We start from the raw sequence: 21,260 nt of genomic DNA on the forward strand, positions 1-21,260 counted from the left end.
ATGTTGTCATTTTTTGAACTAATTGTTGAGATTTTTTTTTAAAAAGAACTTTTTTCCTGAACCACAGCAAAGAAAACCTTTCCAGTGTAAATTTCCAGGTTGTCATGTCACTATTTTACTGATTCAGGCCACTTAAGAGGAACCTGGGTTGAATATGGCCCCTGAACTCAAATGAGTTTGACACCGCTGCATTAGATGAGTTTGTTGTAAGGGTGAGTCGTTATTTCAAGTAAATGTTTGCGCAGAATACGCCATAAACGAGGACAAATTTGCAAAAAATAATCCCGTTATAAAAATGGTGTAACAAGGTCGAACATTGTAAAATGACACGGATGTTGGATATGATGTATTGGGACTGTGAGGGTAATTGGAGGAAGGTACGGGGATGAAACTCTGGATCTGACCTCTCGGTGACACCGGGCAGAATGAAGAACATCCAGAAGTGTATGCCGAACACCAGAACCACCTGAAACACACACTTCCCCAGCAGAGACTTCTTCAGATACAGGGCCCGGTCCACTATCATGGTACCAAACTGCATCAGCAGCATGACCAGGAAGGCCTCGGGAACCTGATCCTCCGACAGAGACTCTGTGATGTCAGCGGCTGCCGAGTATTTCTACGGGGAGACGGAAGCCTCTGCGTCACTGTGAGACAATGTACGCGCATCTTAAAGTGTAAACGATATGTTTGCGGTGTTACCCCAAAGGCCCAGTATCCATATATGGTGACAATGAAGTTGACCACGTCGATGAGAAACATGAGCGCGTACATGTCACACACAGGGCTGTAGTCTGGGTGGATGATGTCATAGAAAAACTGTCGTATTGGTAAGTAGATGTGAAGGGCGCTGCAGAGGAATGAGAGACGATATTGTCACAATCAGAGTGGAGGAAAAAAAAACAAACATACTGTACAAAGACAGCAGTCTGGACTTCATGATCAGCCAAAAAGTCACTCACACTTCTATGACGGCGGCTTTGATTTGCAGCATCCTCTCCTTGACCTGCTGTCTGATCCTCTGCTTTCTGGTCAGCGGGACCTTGTTACGCTGTCGTCTCTTTTTCTTGCTCTGCTCCTTCTTGGGCTTCACCTCTCCAGTAAACACAAACGAGCGGAAACGAAGAGCGTCAGGGCGCCGGCGAAAACCATTTGGAAGCTTGAAAAGAGTTTTAAAACTCACCACTGGACTCTGTCGACTCGCCTTTCTTCTGTCTGCAGAATATGGAGGTGGTGGAGGCCTGGAAGGGGAGGAACTTCAGCCGCCGCGACGGTTTGTCTTTACTGCCACTCTTGTCTGCCGAGGTCATCTTCTTCTTGTCCACTTTCCTCTTCATCTTCTTGAAGAAATCAGGCATCTCGACCTCCTTGTTGTCCCACAGCCCGTGGCACTGTGGAGTCACAAACACAACACGGTGTCGTCACCCTTCAGTGAAGACTGAGGAGGGACACTCCCCCCACAGTCCAAACGCATGTATGTTTATTTAGCTGGGATGAGTTCTGTATATAAAAAAAAAACCTGGATTAGGTTTAGAAAGAAGACACTGAAAATGCAGAAAAGCAGGAGTAGTTTGTCGCTGTGACCTTGAGGATGGACCGGTGGAAGAACAGAGCAAGCAGCTGGATGAGGTCAAACAGGACGTAGCCATCTTTCTTCTCCACCCCGATGATGTTGGGCAAGGCGAAGGGCCGGTCGGCGTTGATGCCGCGGTAGGCAGAGGTGGTCCACGGGAAGAAACCGAACTGGAAGAAGTACTTCACCACAACGGTCAGCTGAGGAAAAAGAAAGGAGAGGCAAGTTAAAGCGTTACTCTGCTACCATGGCTCCATTCAAATACAAGAAATGTTTTTGATGAAGTTGCTTTAAAACAAAACAAAACAAAACAAAGCTGTTTCTTGTCATGAGACTTGATGGATCTTTAAAAAAATTATTTAGCAGATTTCCTCTTTGCAGCAGTTTCTTTCATTAATGCGCAGAGCTGAAGTACCACCAAGTATACTTGTGTTGAAAAAAAGACTGGTAAAAGTGTCAATTCACCTTTTTTTTTTTTTTTTTTTTTTTAAAGTCAAAGAGTTCAAGTAATGAAAGCTACTGAAGTGCAAAACTAATATCATAAATGATTGTAGTTAAGTTACTGTAATAGTAAGTTTGTCTGCATGGATACATCATTTTTTCATTAGTAATCATGGATCAACCTGTATCATTGTTTTAAACAAGTCTTTCTAAATCAAAAAAGATGAAAATTTGCTTTTCTTTATAAAGCAAATACAAGAAGTATTGGCATTACTGATGGAATTTGATCTCTCTCGAATTAATTACCTTCTACAGCTTCAATATGGAAAACTGTTACCTTCAGCTGCTTTGATAATGTTACTTAACTAAAAATATTAGTTTGAAACAAGTAACAAGACAGTTTGAAAGATTGTGAGAAGGAGAAAGAGCAGATATTTATTTTCAAATGTACATAAATTAAAGAGTAAAGACACTTATACCTGAGAATAAATGCTACATTATTCATCAGATCTGTTCTAAAATATCAATAACCTCATAAACAAACTGAGGCCTTAGAAGTCGGTTGTACTTTCAAGTTAATTCTTACATTTATCACAATAATGAAGAAGTTCCAGTTCATTCATTTTGATTTCAGTCCAACAAATATCTTTGTTTCTGTTTTCTACACATAATCTGGTCACAATCATGGGGATGCAACAAGTTACAAATACTCACATTACTAAAAAAAGAAGTAGTACTGTATTGCTGAGTAATTCTTTGAGTAGTATATACATTTACTCATACAACATATTTCTTTACAAGTGAGATGCATGCCATGTAATCTACTTTGGTATTTTAGAAATAATATATATCTTTTTTAAATAATATTTAAACGATTTGATCTGTGTTTTTGTAGCGAATATGTTTAATCATAAAATCCACAACTCATATCTAATATTTGCTTGTAAAATAGATCCATAGTTTACTTTTTATATACGGTAACTTTATTTTCTACCTTAGAATTGTGGCTTGAACGAAGATATTTCATACATATAAACTAAATTGAGTGATTTACTGTAGAACAATTGCAATTTTAAGTGCATCTTACATTTACCCATAAAAAGCTGGGATCAGCTCTCAGTTGCTATTTTATTTTCTACATATATGCTGTTTTTTTCCCATTCTTACTGCTTCCAAACGCTCTCATTTAAAAGATTCTTAAAAAAAGAAAAAAGCCCACATTGACAGATTATTTCAGGCACAGTGTGAAGCAACAATAAGGCACCTCGGTGTAGATGATGGCTGTCATCCAGAAGCGTTTGCTGGGCCGGGGCACAGACAGCATGGCCCACAGGAATATGAGAATGGGCAGGATGAGGGAGAGGAAGGACGCCGACACGATGTGGTTGAGGATGATGACGAAGTAGCAGAGCAGCTCGGACTTGGACACCATGGTGTTGTAGAGGGCGAACAGCAGCTTCAGCGGCCCCGGCAGCGTGGTGAAGAATTTGTCGGACTCGAAGATCTCCTCATTTTCAAACATACTGCGGAGGGGGGAACCGACAGAGGGAAAGGGAGGTGAGTTGATCATGTGACGAGTCGGCATCTTGCGTCGGATCGTGACTGTCGTGTGTCTCGCTTCGACTGACTTGTTGAGCAGCAGCTCGCTGGCGGTCAGGTTTCTCGTCTCCTGACTCAGAGGGCGGGGAGACTCCGGCAGATCCAGACTCTTCTCCCCGTCGCTCTCCCTGAGGTCAAGCGCCCGGCATTCTGGGTAATCAACACGCTCCTGCTCATCTCTCCAGTGGGCTTCCTCATCCAGCTCGTCCTTCTCCACCTCCGGAGGCTCTCGTTGTTCGTCTTGCGCCACTTCATTCGGTCCATACTCACACTTTCTCCCGCCGTCTGTGTCGTTCTCTTCCTCCCTCTCCGTTCCTTCACAGACTTCTTGTTTAAATTCACAGCTTTGGGGAGACAATACAGTCAACGACGCAAGAAGAAGACTAGAAAATACGTTAAGGTGTTGATTTTAGATGAAACAATACAGATTTCACAGAGACAGCCTAATAGACTGGTTTATATCACATTGTTCATAAATGAAGTGTTGAAACGAGTCAGTAGGGCTGGTGAAACATAGTGTTACGGTTTGTGAAGACAGACGAGGTGTTTCTAGAGGTTATTCTATGTCCATTTGAGAAAATAAAACAGAAACTCAGAAATTCAGATGTTGGGGAAACAAACTAATGTGTGTTGAGTTAGTCTGTGCAAGAGAAGAATCCTAAAAATGTTTTACACTGTCAGCAGGTGAAAACACCGACACAATTATTCCCCCAGGAATAATTGTGGAAAGGAATCAAACTGTTGTCAAACTTTTTGCCAGCAAATGTGCTTCCATGTTCTGATCCAATGAAGGGAACCGAAATTAACAAGACAATATTGCATTTTTTTTCCCCCTCCTCTTTCTCTCATTTAGCTTGGGTCCAAACCAGGGACCTACAAAACAATTATGACGAGTCATACAAACATGTTGACTTTATTTTTCTAAATTATTAATTAACTTCAAGAAGAAAAAAAAAAGATGGGATGATTTTCTATTTGTATTTCAAGAAAAGTTGTCCACAATATTTCTTGTTTTATGTATCATACATAGACTTAATGTAGACTTAAAAGAAATATATGTACCACACTGGTGTCCTATAATATCACATAATATTGCTTAAAAAAACAAACAAACATTAATAAGGCTTTTTGGATGAATTAGGTGCATGTTTGTAAATCAAGTTACTCAAGTATTATACAAAGAGGTAAAACTCTGATGTTTATGTCATAAAGTGTGAATAACTGAGAGTCGCCCACCGTGGTGAGAGTCCGTCGTTCTCAAAAGAAGACATGTCGACGTTGGCCTCCTTGAACAGTTTCCGTCGGAGTTGGTTTGCGGCCGGAGAGAAACCTGGAGGCTCGTCCAGCTCGTCCTGCGTGGGCTGCCGGGAGCCCAGCAGGGTCTCGTCCGTCATGCAGCTGCAGGGGAGAGCAGAGCGCCACTCACTCATCACCAATGCGTTTGGCTTCACGTTTCTGCACGTCTGCCCGGCGTGGAGCAGTTTAACGTTAACCCGTGACCTGCCTGGAAACGCTGCTGCCCCACGACACTTTGGAGGCCTGGTTCTTCAGCTTGGCGTAGGCTTGGCGTGAGGAGGAGGCATCGGGGGGAGACGGGGGAGGATGCGGGGATTCGTTTAAGTCGTCCTGAGACGACAGTGTGTTCTGACGGGACATCCAGCTGTCGTAAAACTGCTTCACGCTCTCCTGACTGACCTCTTTGCCCTGAAGAGTGAGAGAGGTGGAACAAATGGGAACCCGCCGAAACAGAAACAGTAGTATGGCTGGAAAATCATCACGTTTTGTATATTTATGTGTAAATTGTCTACAATATCATCAGTTTGGTGGGCTGTTCAACACTATAATAAGTAATGTAGTAGGTAAAGTGCATAGACCAGCATTTCAATAATTTGTTATATCATTTAACATTTAATTCAGACAGAGCAGGTACAGATTAGAGGATTCAGAGAGTTTTTTTTCAGCCAGACATTGCTATAATGGCCATTTTTGTAAATAAGATACCCAAATGATGATAACTGGTGTCTGTTTTTCAAAAGCAAAAGTGACAAATTGTGTGAAAATATAGACAAGGCCCACTGGCGAAACAGTAAATGTAAATAGTAAATAGAATGATAAATAAACAAAATGCTTCTAAGAAATGTGGTAACGTCAGCGCTCCATAATGTGTGACGACAGGAGTTCCGTCATGTCTTCAGCTCACCTTCTTCAGCTGCTGGTTGAGCAGCGCGCGCTCAAAGCGCAGCACCTTGGAGATGTCCAAGCTCTCTTTGCAGAAGGAGTTCAGACCCTGCGTCAAGTCGTCCAGGAGAGACTGAACAAACACCCAGCTGAACTTTATCGTGTTAATGATGCGGTGCAGGATGTTTTCTGTAAGAAATAAGGTCATTCTCGTCACCACATTAGCTTTTAATCTCTTTGTTTTTCACTTCTATTTCTAATTTCACTGTAGATAGGAACCATTTTTTCTTGCGTGTCCTGTTTGATGATGATGGTAGAGTGGTTTTCACTTTCACCTCACGGTAAGAACATCCTGATCAATTTGTATTTTGTCAGATCGGTAAATCTGTCCTCTCCTTGCTTTTTCACCCAGTCCTTTGTTTTTCTGCTTTTGTTGCTGCTCCCATTTTGTGTCCAGTCGTTTGTTTTCTATTAAATTATAGGTCAAGATTTTTCTCGCTTGTTTGTCCAGCAACCCAAACAACATTATCAAAACGTTTAAACATTCCCGTTGATCAGACGTCTCCTCTCAGACGTGTTGGGATTCAGTGATTCGTGGAGCCTGTGTGACGTTATACCTTTACCCTCCTCTTCGGTCTCTTCCTCCGCCACCGTTGCTTCATCCAGCTCGTCCTCACTGGAGTCTTCGCGATCAAGTCCTGAAAACCAGATGCTTTACTTAAACACCTTCTGTCTCAATAACTACAGTCAAGATTGTTTTTCCAATTTCAAAGCATGGATCCCATTGCCACAGTGCTTGGATGAACCTGATGTAATCCCCTGAACAGTTTGCTGAACTCCAACATTCTAAACAGACGAATGTGTCCAGACTTCTATTGGCTTGTTAGAAAAATACCTCTCGACATTATTACTTGCAAAAATAGTAAATGATTAAATCTACACAGTGGTCAGTTTGACACCATGAAGCTTCTTGGTAGCCATGTGACTTTTCAACACAGCAGTAGTGAAGTCAGTGAAATGTTTTGGTCAAAGGTTCCCATGTTGTCTGATGTCTTCTGTGTGTGGGAGGACCAGAGGAGGAAGTGCTGCAACACAATCAATAAAACCAAAAAAAATAAACTAAACAAAAAGAGGGGCCAAGAAACAGTCAACATGAGGAGAGAATGGAGCACAAACAGAAGGTCCTGTCAGTAGAAGGTGTGCAGAGAGAGCGACGTTTTGCAGCAATGCGGTGATTAAAAAAGCTCTTCAACATGCTGCTTTCTCACCCTGCTGCCTCTGCAGCTCCTTCTTCGCCCTCTTCTTCTCCTCTTTCTTCAGTTTTTTCTTCTCCTTCTTCAGGTCCTTCAGAGCCGTCTTAGAGTTGGTGACCCAGGCGTCGTAAGCCAACTGGGAGAAATCAAGGCACACGTTCACGCGTCTCAATCGCCCCGTCTTCATCTTTCACAGCGACGATGACGGTGATTCATGTTATTCTGACTCTCACTTGGAAAGCAGATTTCTTTGGAGGAGGTTTCTCTTCCTCACTCTTCTCTGGAACGTCCTCGTCTTCCTCCTCGCTGTCGCTGTCAAACAGGTGGTAGCCGCAGTTGTTTTCCACTATGTTAAAGTGAAACATACATGGGAATGTCTCCAGCGTTGTTCACAGGGTTACATTGATCATTGACTGTCTACGACACAACCAAAGCGAGACAAACTCAGACAAATGACTTTCTTATTCCCTATGTCGTCTTGTTGTAATTTTGCTTTGTTTGACATTCTGCGACGGTGCTGCTCACCTCCAGGCTTGGACACCCAAGGCTTCCACCATTTCCCTGCATCTCTCTTTGCCTTTTCGTCGTCATCTGAAGAAGAGTAGTCCATTTAAATGTATTCACTATTGCGTTTTGCTTCATGATTTTCCCATGAGAAACAAATTGACTGTTACCTTCCGTCGCCGGCTCCTTATCAGGAGGAGGTTCGTCTTTGTCTGCAGGTCGATTCTTCTGTTTCGATTTTATTTTCTCCATCCTGGAAGTAAGCGGAGGGAAATGTGACTTTATGAGTTGTAGATTATATAAATGGGAAGATAAAATGAGTGACATCCTGCTGTCCTTTCTTACTGTTTCTTCAGTGCCTCGACAGATTTCTTCTCCATCTCCAGCCTGGCAGCAACCTGTTTCTTTACTCTGGCCTCAAACAGCTCAGCTCCCCTTCATCGTGGAGGAAACGCAGGGAAATAAATGTGAACTTCAGATTTTTGTTGTTGTTATTTAGCATGGTGTGGGCATAAACAGGAGGCTGCAGGACAGACCTGGAAGCTAATATCTTAGAAGACTTGAGATCAGACACCACGTATAGGAAGTAGTAGCTGAGGAAAACTCTCCTCTGTGCCAGGAGGACGGTGAAACAAATGGCATCCCAGACGATGCCCGCCTCGCCCTCTGGCAGCTCACACTGATCGTCAGGATCCGCTGAAAACACACGAGAGAGGAAACGTATTCGGCCATGCCTCATTGCAAGAAAGACCCGGCCTGTTTTTACTCTGGGCACTGAGGTGTATTTATACAGTCGAAAAACGTGTTTGAAACTAATTGGTGACTCTTATTTGACCCGAGCTGGATTTAGCATATTTAGGAACATTTACCCAAAGGTATATCAAAAGTTTTCCCTTAAATCTAATTTATGCATAAAAAAAACATGCTCATGCAAGGATAGAAAGCCAAAACTGGGACAACAGACCAACCAGGAGTCATTAATAACACTTTATCCAGCTTTGAAGCCAGGAGATACACTAATCATCATCTGTCATACAAACTATTTTCTGCATCTGTGCAAACGGCAGAGGCTGCCGCAGACACTTACGGAAATCGTAGCCTTTGATGGTGCAGAACATGCTGAAGGCCTGAATCAACCAGCAGCCGTTCTTCAACAGACTGTCCAGGTAGGCACAGGAACCCAGCTGGAAGAGAAGGCAGAGAGAGGCTATGATACAGAAGACGGAGCTGTGTCTCTTAAATGTGTCGCGACTTACAGACAGCAGGTTTTTCATGGCGATCACGAAGCAGGTGTAGCCGATGAGCCAGTCCCACAGTCTGAGGATGTATCGGACCGGCTGCATCAGCACGCTGCCTCCAAACAGCATGAAGTAGAAACAGGCCACCAGGTAGCCCAGACAGAAGATATTGATCCGCGTGGTGCCGGTGATGAAAATGAGGCAGAGCACCAGCCAGAAGAAATAACTGAAGACGAAAACCTTCACCATATCGAGGTAGCACCTGCACAGGGAAACATTGGAGCGTTCAGGGTTAAATATTTCAGCTCTTTACACTGTCAGATGTCAACGCGAAAGTTCAGTTTCAGAGTTGAGGAGTGTTTTTAACTGTTCACTTAGATAAGAGAACTGTGGTTAGAAAAGATAGTTAAATCTACTCATATTTCCCTTCGCCTGAGCGATAAAACAGAAAACAAGTGACTGACTAATAATCAACTGGCAATCTGTGGATATCAGTATATCCAGGGCCGCCCCTGGCCAAATGGGGGCCCTAAGCAGGATTTTATTTTGGGGCCCCCCTTCCAATAACATAATAATAATCACAATAATAATAATAATAATAATAATAATAATAAATTACAATTACTAAAGAATCAAATGAACAGCCTCTATCAACAGTGGAACAAGAACTTTACAGATGCACACGTCTGCATGTTTATGCCACAAAGTTTTTTCTTTTTTATTTCAACAACATTCCCACCCTCAAGTGAAGCACGAGCCTCTTCTTGTTTGGACTTTTTCTTTCTTTTGATAGCTCCTGAATCGTATTGACGTTTGGAAGCCATCGCTCGCTCTCTCTCTCTCTCTCTCTCTCTCTCTCTCTCTCTCTCTCTCTCTCTCTACCTGTAAACAACTGCCTGCCGGCCCATCTGACCGCTGATTGGTCAGATGGTGACGCTTCGCGCTGTCAATCACTGCGTCTCTTTTTTTTTTTTTTGCTCTCTCTCTCTCCTGCCTCGGGCTGACTTGGTGGCGGTGCTCTACGCGCCTCTCGGCAAAATGCACGCGCATCCTTTGCACGTTTGCAGAGAATGATGATACTTTATTGATCCCGAGGGAAATTCAATTCACTTGCGCAAAATGGGGCCCCCCATGAATCGCGGGGCCCTACGCACAGCGCGTGTTCTGCGTGTAGGGAGGGGCGGGCCTGAGTATATCAATATTGATACATGTTTGTTTGGTCGTTAAAATTGATTGATGTTAAAATGGACACTGTCAGAATACAATAGAATACAATAGAAATAGTTTATTAATCCCATGGGGAAATTCTTGAACTATGTGCTGAATATCAGTAATGAAGCTCTATAATGATTTGATCCAAACTTTGCACCTACTAAACAATCGATCATATCTACAAAATTAAAATGTATCTCTTCAACTTTGTGCCCCTTTATGCCGATACGTTGGCCCCAAGACTGTTAAATCCCAGATATGATTCGTAACATGAGGTTCTTTGTACCATCGAAAGAACACAGTGGTATTTAAGAATCGCCGTATATTGAAAGTTTAAGTTATCATGAAATACGTGGAGAAATTACCTGAGCTCAGTGCATAGACCAGACATGTCTGAGATACAATAACTAAATAATTTAATCGTCAGTGTAAGTGGAGGCGCTGGTCACAGAGAGGAAAAGAGGTGTGAAGACCAAACACGGTGTCTCCGACCTGCAGTGAAGAAAGTTGTCAACAGGTATGAACTGATTGAAGGAGCATGGATCCAAACTGCGGCTTATTTCGACATTGTCTCCAGCCAACAGCCGCACAGCCGCTCGGTTCTCCTCCTCAAACACTTGCCACTGCAGAGACGAGCAGAGCAACAGCAGGTGGTCATCTGCAGAGAGCATGGTAGGAAGAGAGAGAGAGAGAGAGAGAGAGAGAGAGTCAACAGGAGAGGGTGTGAGAGGAGATACAGGTGAGGAGAGGATTCATCTTTTGGGGAAACAAACTTACAGAATATGAATAAAGGATTGGGTCTCATGGCAAAGTCGGGCAGATAGAACCATTTAATAATGTTAGACGTCAGAGGCTTGAAGGCGGTTCTCCAGGGGTAATCTGCCAAGAGGAAATAGAACAGAAGAGCATACTTGTAAACAGAAAACCTCTAACTTCAATGGTCTTACCATCCTATATGTGGGTTTTTTTTTTTAAGCAGTGCATAGATGTGATAAAGATGCAAATAATCTATTTGAAGTTCTATACCAACACAGAAAGCGGGGGGGATGCCGATGCAGAGCAGGTACTGCAGCACCATCAGGCCCGCTGTGAAGCAGCAGTACTTAGGCCACACTTCTCCGATGGCCTTCCTGCGACGCCGGAACACAACCGCCAGTAGGGCGCAGGAGTGAAGCAGTGCATAGAAATCCATCCTCTGGCCAATCACGTTGACCGCTACGATCAAACTGATCTGAGACACAGATTCACACGTGTTCAGACGCTCATACACAAATATGAACGCAAACTTTTCTGTGTTTGAAAAGTACCTCGAGTCCAAATTTGTAGTAACCAAAGTTAATGAAGTATTTGATGCAGGGCAGGACCCCGTGGTCCAGGTGTGTCCTGGTGATGCCGTGGAAGATGATGCTGAAGGGCGGCGGCTTCAGGTCGTTACGCAGCCGGAAGTAGAGCTGGTGGCGGTGGACGGTCGCCTCAAACACCAGTAGAGCCAGAACCATGAGATGGTTCTACAGCACAGAGCAGACTTTATCGTGAACAAATATGTAATAAAGAACTCATTCAACAATATGATACAGAAAATTGCAAAAGGTTCCTACAATGTTCCATATGACTTTTTTTTCTATTCTTCTATTCACACTACTCGGTTAGAGAGTTACAATTAAAAATGACTTAAAGTATGTGCAATTGCAAATCTTTCAGTACGTTACAAAGTAAATATTGAGTTTGTGTATTGGATGAGATCATAGTTGCAAAGGCAAAGCTACTAAATGTGATTTTCTGTTAGAAACGGGGAATCAGCCTTGTCGCCGCACCCTGAGGCAGGGCAGGATCCGACCCTCACACTTGCGCAGCGCCCCACACCAGTAGACGGGGTCGACGGGCTCGATGTAGAGGATGGACCTCCTGAGCAGTTCCACCAGGTTCCCCCTCAGCTCCACTCCATCTTCCAGGCCAGAGCTGTTAGTGGGAGTGGGCAGCAAGCCCTGCGAGACAGAGGACAGCCACGTGTGAGCAAGCGGATGAAAAGCATGTTCAACCGTTAACCGTTGTTAACCGAGCTCACCGCAGTGCAGTTGGAGGAATAGTCGAGAGGACTGATCACTTTGAGTTGGTAAAACATCTTGCACACCACCATGACACAGGCCCACACCGCAGAGATGCTGGACGCCAGGGGTCGTAACCGCGGAAACGGGAGGGCAAACACCCACAGAACCAGGAACAGCAAGTTCATCAGGGAAACCTGTCGAAAGTGAAAGTTTTTTTTTCCCCCACATGTATACTGTACTGTATCACTATCATAACAAATGCTTTTGAATAATGTGGACTTTTTTTGTCCTGCGTGTGCACACTGATCCAACACTCCACCTCTTGCAGTGACACCCAGATGATGCCGGAAGACACAATTTTCAGGCTGTGGAGCTCCATCAGTCTCCAGCTCAGTTCCTGCAGCCTGCGAAGCCCCGACAGAGCCTGGATGAGCAGCAGACTCGCCCGGTCCACGATCACGATCCACTTGTTCTCAGCACTGCTTTGCACTGTGTCTGTAAGGACACGTCAGGGAGGTGAGGACAGGAAATAAAGTGTCGTTTGAACGAGACAATGATCTATGACTGCAATCTTCTAAAAGAAAATTGAGAGCATTTGACAAATTTGGAAATACTTCAGAACTAAAAGCTGGGCCGGAAAAACACAACAAAATGTAAATGTTCCACCTGAAAGTCATGACAGGCACAAAAAAAGGTGACTGGAGAGGTTATGTATTTGGGCTGTTGTTACCGATCGTCTCCTCCTGCTCCTCGGCTCCTCTCTCTGAGGACGTCTGCAACCCCACGCTGTCCAGGGTCTCCTGACTTTTCCCATTTCCCTGCTGCTCCTTCACAAGCCTATTGGTTGAGAACTTAGTGACTGATTCAGTGGCAGTGTCACACGTTGGCATTCATACAGACAGGAATTATACCTTATTACCATCTCTAAATACTGTAAAATGCATCCAAAGATATAATATTAAAAAAAAAAAATATATATATATTTTATTTGACATAAAAACAATTATTTATTGGTCATGTAAGCAGACAATACACAGTAACATTTTCAGGAAACCTTTTGGGACAGAGGGCCTTGTTCACAAAGCTACAATCGTACCTTTTCTGGAGCTGTTCAATGTTTTCTTTAATGCTGAGAATGAAATGTGAACGTTACAAACATGTATCCAATACGACAGATCATCAATGAACATTTTATTAATGATCTAAGCTCACTGATTGTCTTCAACATTTGTGGAAAAACTGAACGTGTAACTTACGCATCAGATATAACAGTGATTGAATTCTTGAGTTCTTCCTCTCTGGGTGAAGAAAAGGGCAAATTAGACAAACTCACTCAAAAACGCCTACTTCCAATGAGTTCCCGATGTTTTCCTGTGAGTGTGAGACCTGCTTATTGTTGACGTCTCACCTGGAAGTCTGTCTCACAGTTACATTATCCAGGTCAGTGAGCGTCAGGAAGTCTGAGTTGAAGTAGTGCAGCTGGAGGATACAAGCCAACAGGAACGCAGCCGGGAGGAGAATGCGTGCAAACAGCTCCACGGTGTCGTAGCGCTCCAGGCCCAGGTCACGAAGACTGGAGGTGTCAGGGAGGATGAGGAACGATGAGCCGAGCGCGCAACGAATTGAGTCGCCGCTCAGCAATACAACTCACCCGTCCTCTGACATGCCCATGATTTGCCTGAAGAGGCTAGACACACTTCGGAACTGATAAATGTAGACGGCGATCAACACCACCATGGAGTAACCCACCACCACCGCCCAGAACGTCTTCAGGACCCGACGCCACACATCATAACGGGTCTGGGGGGGGAATACAGTGTTTTCTCTGGTTTAAGATACACATTTACACAATCATATTGACCGTATATATTTAATGAAGCTGATGGGACTTATTCAATAGGAAATGGTGAAAAACACGGTCGTGAGTTACATTTTCATTTCTCCACCCACCCCAAGTGTCTGACACCATTGTGTTGATTATGTTGTGTAAATGACGTTGTCTCATATCCTCTCCAGAGCCATTAGACGTTCCTGTAAGTGCCTACCTTCGTTCTGAAAGATCAGCAGAAACATAATATGGGGAGAAAAACAGGGAAACAGCACCCAGAGGGGGGGGAAAAAATGTCTGCGCTCATAAGCCTTAATCAATACTTTTAACTAAAGGAAAATAGCACAAATAAGCAGTGCGCAGTCTGTTCCAGAGTTCCTAAAAAAGAGCTGCTGTATGATCCACTGGTGGTCAGGTGGGACTCAACGCATTGCAGTGTAAGACGAAACTGAAATAATAGTGGCTTATGTAAGGATGTTTTGACTTCAAAAGTGGATTTTCCTTCCACTTATTGACCCAGGCAGAGTCCCATTTCACATAATAGCGCATATACGTCTTTCATATAACTCCTTCTATACGGCCCATAGTCCAAGAATAAATGTAGGGAGCGTGCGGTGGCCATCAATTGGATGGAGGATGTCCTGTATATGACCACTGCACTGGATTAACAAAGTAAATAAATGGGGTGGGGGGGGGGGGGGGGCTGTGGCTCTAATTATAATTTGGCTGATCTTCAAAGACTGACGGATCAAAACCACGTGTCGAAATGAGAAACACACTGAACCTCAAATTGCACCAAATTGAGGTCAAACACCACTGAAATGTGTGTGTGTGTGTGTGTGTGTGTGTGTGTGTGTGTGTGTGTGTGTGTGTGTGTGTGTGTGTGTGTGTGTGTGTGTGTGTGTGTGTGTGTGTGTGTGTGTGTGTGTGTGTGTGAGAGAGAGAGAGAGAGAGTTAGTGTGTGAGTATCGAAAGGTGAATGTAAGTACATTTACCAACCTGGTAAAGAGCGACACAGAAGAGGAAGAGGACGATGTAGAGGATTTTGTAGACAACAACCTGAGTGGGTAAAACATGATTCACTGGATAGAAAACTAATGCGATGGGAGTTTGCATTTGATATCAAACAGTCTAACATAGATAACATAGACTGCAGTGCCTGGGCTCACATACAGTACAACCATCATTCTTTTCACATCTAAATTAATTTTTTTAACTTGTGGGATTAAAGGTTTATCCCACTATACAGTATATGTGTCAAAAACCAGCTCTCGGCATCGAAAATGTGGATATTCAGAACAATCACAGTTTTACTTTGTGTCAATTAAGCCTTTCTTTTCTTTTCCTGTGAGATATTAACATTTCCACTCTCGCTCCCAGATTTATTACAATCCTGTCTTTTTTGCTTCATTATCTCTTTGTGAATTTAAATAGTGGTGCTGATTGTGGTTTCGACCATTTTTTTCCTTTTATATCCTATCACAGAGCTCAATCACATCATGTTTTTCACTGTACTTGTGTTTCTGCATCTTGCATCTGTCACATAATGACTCATTTTAAAGACTTCAAACTCTGTTTCATACATTCAATTCTTTCCATCACTCTAATTTAAGCATATAACAAAATTAAAACAAAAAATAGAGCTTAAATGCATTGCTTCTAACTATTTAACTGGACGACATCTAATTTCTCCCATATAAGCGTACATGTGCCATTAGATACCTTTCCAGAGAAGCTGACTACAAAGAACATGGAGCAGCAGAAGAGGATCCAGTATTTCACCAATGTCCCTTTAACAGCGGAGATCAGCAAGGCTACAAGAGGTGAAGGTTGACTTTCCTCCGCTGACGTGTAAAAACAAGTGAGAGGTCGAGGAAACAAAACAGAGAGAAAAGAGGACGGGAGTTAAATGTAGAAATGGAAAACAAGAAGAAAGCATTCATTGTGTGAGGAGGACGGCGTTTGACGATTGTCTCATTTCAATATATTGATGTTCGGATTTAACATTGAGCTCGAGATGTGAAGCGATGAAAAAGTGAATTACGTGGCACGACTTTGACTTCATCTAAAGATTCAGCCTTCAAGCTCTGCTCCTCCCGTCTCTCCGTCAGCTGTTGACGGAACATCAGCCAGAAGCTGAAGCTGTAGAAGACCTGAGGTGCACACAGGAAGTCATAAGCAAAAGAAAATCTGTAAAATGTGCAAACAAATAAACACGACCTTCAAGAATGTTTAGTATGTGTGACATTATCGTGCTCTGTGAAAAAAAAGCATCAGGAGAAGTCAGGAGATTTTTTAATAAATAATAAAAATGTAAACTGAACTGCAAAGATACTGAGAGACAAATTTATCAATTAGCCTTTTATGTGACGGGATCCTGCATAAATGCCTTTCAGATCAGTGTATTAGATTGCGTGTCATTCTTAACTTGTGCTTCCTCTTAAAAGGTAAAAGCTCACATTGTTTTGAATGTGAAGCAATGCCGAATAAATATTACTACGAATGACAATACCGAATAACGGTCATGTTATTGACTATTCCATTATTGGTTGGGTTTTAATTTACTTATGAACTGAACTTAAAGTTTGAAAAATGTTATCATGATTTCCAGACAAAGACTGGGAAAGACTCAGAACCAAGTGAGTCAAAAAAAAAAAAAAAAAGCCTTTTTATCACAATGTAATTCTCGTTGAGCAAAATTCTAGCCAACTTAAGTGACGGCCCTAAAGAGTGCTGATCATTTTTAAAGACAGGTTTCCCACCCTGATCGAGACATATGGGCCACATGTGAGGACGTTGTTGTGTCAAAGGAAATCTGAATTTGAATTCCAATAATAATTTAATAATTTCAAAATTACAAAAGAAGTTAACTTGAGGTCCAGTTGTCTGTTGTCATCATAGTCTCACCTTGGCCCCCAGGTGGACACAGGGAGCCGGGTGGTAGCTGTTCAGGTCGAAGTCCACGATGACCGTGGGGGGCAGCCCGGGGTACAGCTCGGCCCGGCTGAGCCGCAGGCCGCTCAGGAAGCCCAGCACCAGCAGCACGGTGCCGTAGATGGCGAGAAATGGAGCGGACATCATGGCGTAGCGCCGCCGGTCCCTCATCATCCAAATGATGCAGGACCACACGAGGAGGGCGAAAGTCAGCCAGTTGTTGTACGTGATGCTCCACACCTACATATGAAGGCATCGGTCAGATATTGTGACAATATTGTGGAAAAAGTCCGCTTCGTTGTGGCAGCTCACTTGTCAACATGTTTTACATGTACCAGGGAAGATTTGAATAATTCAGCTCAGGGTTATTAACCCTTTGATAAAGCCTCAGCCGCCCTTTGGGACTAGGTACTCCTCACCAGACTTTATGATAATGATATCTGTGCTTGGTTTTGAAGCTCCAGTTAGAATAAAACTCTCGGAGCCCAAAACCGTGGCTTAATGGAAAAACACATTATCTCGGGTGTGATGAAAGAAACAGCAGGGGAAATAAAAACATTCTCAAAAACAGTCTGTTGGATAAAAAAATAGCCAATAAATATGCTAAAGGCCCATTTCTAAAATCGCCTTCCTGTCAAACAAGAAGACAAGTAGTTTTTGACCAGTTCTTCTAACAACAGGTTTTAATCTCTCAGATCTGGGGTCCTCCAGGGCTCTATCTTGGGCCCGGTTCATTTTCCTTATATATGCGTCATGTGGGTTCTATTATCAAGAAAAACAATATTTCCTTTCATGGTCTTACAGATGACCATTTCCTTATACAATTCAATAATCCTCCCTCCGTTCAGGATTGGTTAGCTTCCCTTAGTGATATTAAACATGGAGGGGAGTGAATCTTCTTAAAATAAACAAAAACCAACCTGAAATTTTCCTCTTTGAGTTGATTTGTTGGAGCACAAAATATAAGGACACGTGGAGTATGTGTGGCAGATGATTTCTGTGTTTTAACAATGCTTCTTGGCAACAAAACTATAATGTAGTTAATCTTTAAGCCATTTAAGACTTCTACTTCTGTTTTTGCTCCTGCTTTATAAGACTACAATTATAAATGTGATTAATACAACTAATTTCTAAGCAACTATTATTTATTTTAAAGTTTTAGTCAAGTTTATCATTTGGTAATCATTAAAACAAAATTAACACTGAAGTCAACAATTGAATAAAGAGAGCTGTTGTGACTAAAATGCTACAAATCATTGGTTTTCTGACTCCTTTGTAACGATTAAAGACGGGTTATGACTCAAATCATTTCAGTTTTCAACCACGCTTGGACTGCAGCCCATGGGAAATGGTGCTTCTCACTTTTCATTAGAACCTGTGAGTTGAAAATCAAATTATAAATTGAGCAATAATGCAGAAGCGGCACATAACCGTGTAAACAAATCGCCCTCTATTCGTTCAACAGTATTGCATTATCAGCATTTTTCTTGATTATAGTTTTTTTTTATGGTTGTTGTTTGGAAATCTCAGCAGTCTCTCCCACTGCCGGAGGTAACGTCTGAACCATCGTCACCAGTGTTCTTAATACACTCTGCAGACTCACTTTGTAATTGTCTCTGTCCACAATTGTTTAAATATCAAACTTCCTTTCGATAAGACCTTACAGAATATGAAGTCTTCGTTTTATGTGGACATAAAAAAAAACAGGCTCTGGATGTTTTCAACATCACAGCGTTCTGCCTCCGTTCACAATTTACAATGTCCAAACTTGTTTGAATTGATTTTGTACATCAGAACTATGAGTTTACAGATGTCCATCCTTTCCTTGGAATCCTGTATCAACCTTTTTTTTTTTTTTGCCAAACAATATCAGAGACCATCAGGAGTTTTGCGTTTGTTTCTTTACCATCATGATGATGAGGGCGCTGACGTAGCTGTGTTTCTGCAACAGTCGCCCGAAGATGACCGGGCCACTGGGGCCCGACGGGGGAGGCAACGTCTCTGTGCAACTCCTGACGACCTCCTCACTGTCGCCCCCCGTTTCTCCGTCACTTTCTGCCTCTGAAATACATGAAAAACACAATGAAATCTTAACGTGCGCAGTATTACTGAATTTTGATGCCATTTCAGGCGAGGCGTATAAAGAGCTGCTTGTGATTACCATGCAGCGGAGAACCTTTTCCTTCATAGTGAGGTGGAGAGTAACAGTTCGTATAACCCGCACCTCCTAAAAGACTTCCGAGATTGTTGCTGTGAACATCTTGCCAGGACGTCGCGGTCATCAAAATCATCGGCTGAGGAAGGAGAGCGGAGTACACCGCCTTGTTAGAATGTACACCAGGTGACAATAAGAACGAACAATTTCAAATTGTGCAGCGAGCATTCAAGTGTCCCCCCCACCGGTTTTTTTGTAAGTCTATTAAAACATGATTCATTGTGCAAAAACTTGCCTCGTCGGGAAGATAGGTTTCCTCATCTGTGCTGCTCAAAAGCTAAATGTGGAAAATAGTTTGAGATTAGTGAGTCTTTTGAAATGCTGCCGCAAAAACAAACACGGAAAACAAAAACTCAAGACCAACGAGCAATGCAATATACTGTATATATACGTATAAACACACACACACAAAAAAAACCTCAACGATAGAAAAAGCTATAGTGATAACTCGGTGTATATAAAATAATAACCATCTATCTGAGTAGTTTACCTCTTGCTTATCTCCTGAGACGTAGATGACTCTGGAGAAACTTGGAGGAACTTCTGGACTTTCTATTGGACTGTCAAGGTCCTCCTCACCGTCAACTAAACCCTGCGAGGCACAGCAGCTATTACTGTAACAGCCTGTCAAGTCGGTAAGTGAGTGAGTGAATGCCTCCTGAACGCTCCGCATGGACCTGCAGTGGCAGGACAGCACTGGCAGCCAAATCGTACGTGGTGGTAAAAGCAGGCATTGGCGTGCTGTATGTAACAGTCGGAAACTCTCAAACAATTATTGGGGGAAAAAACCTGAAATGTGGCTTGTTTACCTCTGGAATAAACCCCAGTTGTGTGAAGCTTTTGCTTACACTTGAGGAATATCAGGTAAACATGTTTTTGTTGTAGCTCTGCAGACTTGTGTTGGGGAAAACAACCGCCTGCTCTCATGACCGCATGTTCTCCCTGTTTTTTTCCCCAGGTACTCCAGTTACCCCAGAAGGGACACTTGATGAAAGGGGTGCACTTTCATGATAAAGTCTCAGCTCAAACACCAAACACTGCAGCATGAATAAAAAAATACTCTATAAGGTGCTGGTGTTAAAAGTAAAAACACTCACATCTGATAAGGGATGTGTTGATGAAACTTAAACTGGAAAAAAAAAAAAGACATACAATGAGATATTCTAAATGAAGATATAATAGTGTATGGACAAATTTATATGTTTCCCCTTGTAGGACTTTTTCTTAAAGTTACTTTATATAGATAGATATGCATCTAAATTATTTCTTAATTTTTCTTCCTCATAAAGTCGATATTTTATGCATATTATTTAAACACACACACACTAACCTCCTCCTCTATGATGTGAACCCATTTGTGCAGCAGAGCCATCAGCGTGTAGTAGAGCAGCAGGAGAACCAGAGGGTTGATGAAGTCCGGCCAGGTAATATGTGTGTGCAGACCAAGACAGTGACGGTCCAAACTGTTGGTTCTGATTATTCCCGTCATACCGAACAACCTGAAAGGAGGCACGGGAAGAAGATCGAAGGGACGAATCAAACGAGAGAAAGCGGAAGAGAGAGCGTGAGTAGGACATCTGCAACCTTTTCATGTCATAAAAAGAATATCGACATTTCATATGGTTTCTCTGCATCATCATCTCTATCATTGTTCACCAGTATCACCATATCAGTTCGGTCACTCCTGTACCTGGCGTAGACGTCATCCGGTGGCACCAGCTGCTGGGACAGGGGCAGCTGATACAGGTACAGGGCCAGCAGGTGTCCCCCGCTGAAGATGGTCATCATCACACACAAGGAGCTGAAGTGAAGCATGCTGATGGAGCGGTTGAACACCCACCACCAAACCAGCCCCAGGAACACGCCGAAGTACACCGCCGAGGTGAGGGAGGGCAGCGTGATACCTGCACACACGGGGGGGGTAAATTCAAAGAGGAGATTGTTTAAATCAGATAGAACATTTAAGCACAATGACTGCGTTCATGCACCGGAGCAGTTGGAATCTACCTGCGAGTCCCAGCAGCAGAGCGACTACCACTTTCCCCGCCGTGTTCATGATGGCCGACAGCAACAGTCTCAGTCCAGCTGCAAACACCATGAACTTCTGGACGAACTGCGGGGGCTCGGTCTGGACGGGCACCGTGGTTTCTTCCGAGCTGTCAAAGGACGAGCCCTCCGAGTCGCTTCCTCCTTCCGAGTCCGTGTCAGACGTTTCCCCATCCTGCCAGATCGGTGAA

General features: G+C 43.1%; 1 protein-coding gene across 1 annotated transcript in view; it reads right to left on the reverse strand.

The window, feature by feature from the left end:
• LOC308130448 (piezo-type mechanosensitive ion channel component 2) overlaps nt 1-21,260 on the reverse strand; it is a gene marked incomplete at both ends in the record, with an annotated part of 30,200 nt that overhangs the window by 4,674 nt on the left and 4,266 nt on the right. Inside the window, 41 exon segments of the mRNA XM_080496849.1 lie at nt 405-619; nt 703-850; nt 963-1,095; nt 1,187-1,391; nt 1,585-1,773; nt 3,279-3,537; nt 3,643-3,957; nt 4,850-5,011; nt 5,118-5,317; nt 5,814-5,980; nt 6,415-6,489; nt 7,060-7,180; nt 7,278-7,390; nt 7,570-7,635; nt 7,719-7,801; nt 7,894-7,983; nt 8,085-8,244; nt 8,636-8,732; nt 8,805-9,048; nt 10,491-10,656; nt 10,776-10,877; nt 11,025-11,229; nt 11,306-11,506; nt 11,813-11,983; nt 12,064-12,240; nt 12,366-12,541; nt 12,777-12,883; nt 13,143-13,175; nt 13,303-13,344; nt 13,455-13,619; nt 13,698-13,846; nt 14,874-14,933; nt 15,597-15,718; nt 15,919-16,027; nt 16,782-17,048; nt 18,715-18,869; nt 18,970-19,102; nt 19,514-19,615; nt 20,354-20,522; nt 20,714-20,927; nt 21,031-21,244. Of these exon segments, the coding sequence (XP_080352975.1) occupies nt 405-619; nt 703-850; nt 963-1,095; nt 1,187-1,391; nt 1,585-1,773; nt 3,279-3,537; nt 3,643-3,957; nt 4,850-5,011; nt 5,118-5,317; nt 5,814-5,980; nt 6,415-6,489; nt 7,060-7,180; nt 7,278-7,390; nt 7,570-7,635; nt 7,719-7,801; nt 7,894-7,983; nt 8,085-8,244; nt 8,636-8,732; nt 8,805-9,048; nt 10,491-10,656; nt 10,776-10,877; nt 11,025-11,229; nt 11,306-11,506; nt 11,813-11,983; nt 12,064-12,240; nt 12,366-12,541; nt 12,777-12,883; nt 13,143-13,175; nt 13,303-13,344; nt 13,455-13,619; nt 13,698-13,846; nt 14,874-14,933; nt 15,597-15,718; nt 15,919-16,027; nt 16,782-17,048; nt 18,715-18,869; nt 18,970-19,102; nt 19,514-19,615; nt 20,354-20,522; nt 20,714-20,927; nt 21,031-21,244 (6,281 nt within the window).

Source organism: Blennius ocellaris (genome assembly GCF_963422515.1).
Source record: "Blennius ocellaris genome assembly, chromosome: 5".
Taxonomy (NCBI): domain Eukaryota; kingdom Metazoa; phylum Chordata; class Actinopteri; order Blenniiformes; family Blenniidae; genus Blennius; species Blennius ocellaris.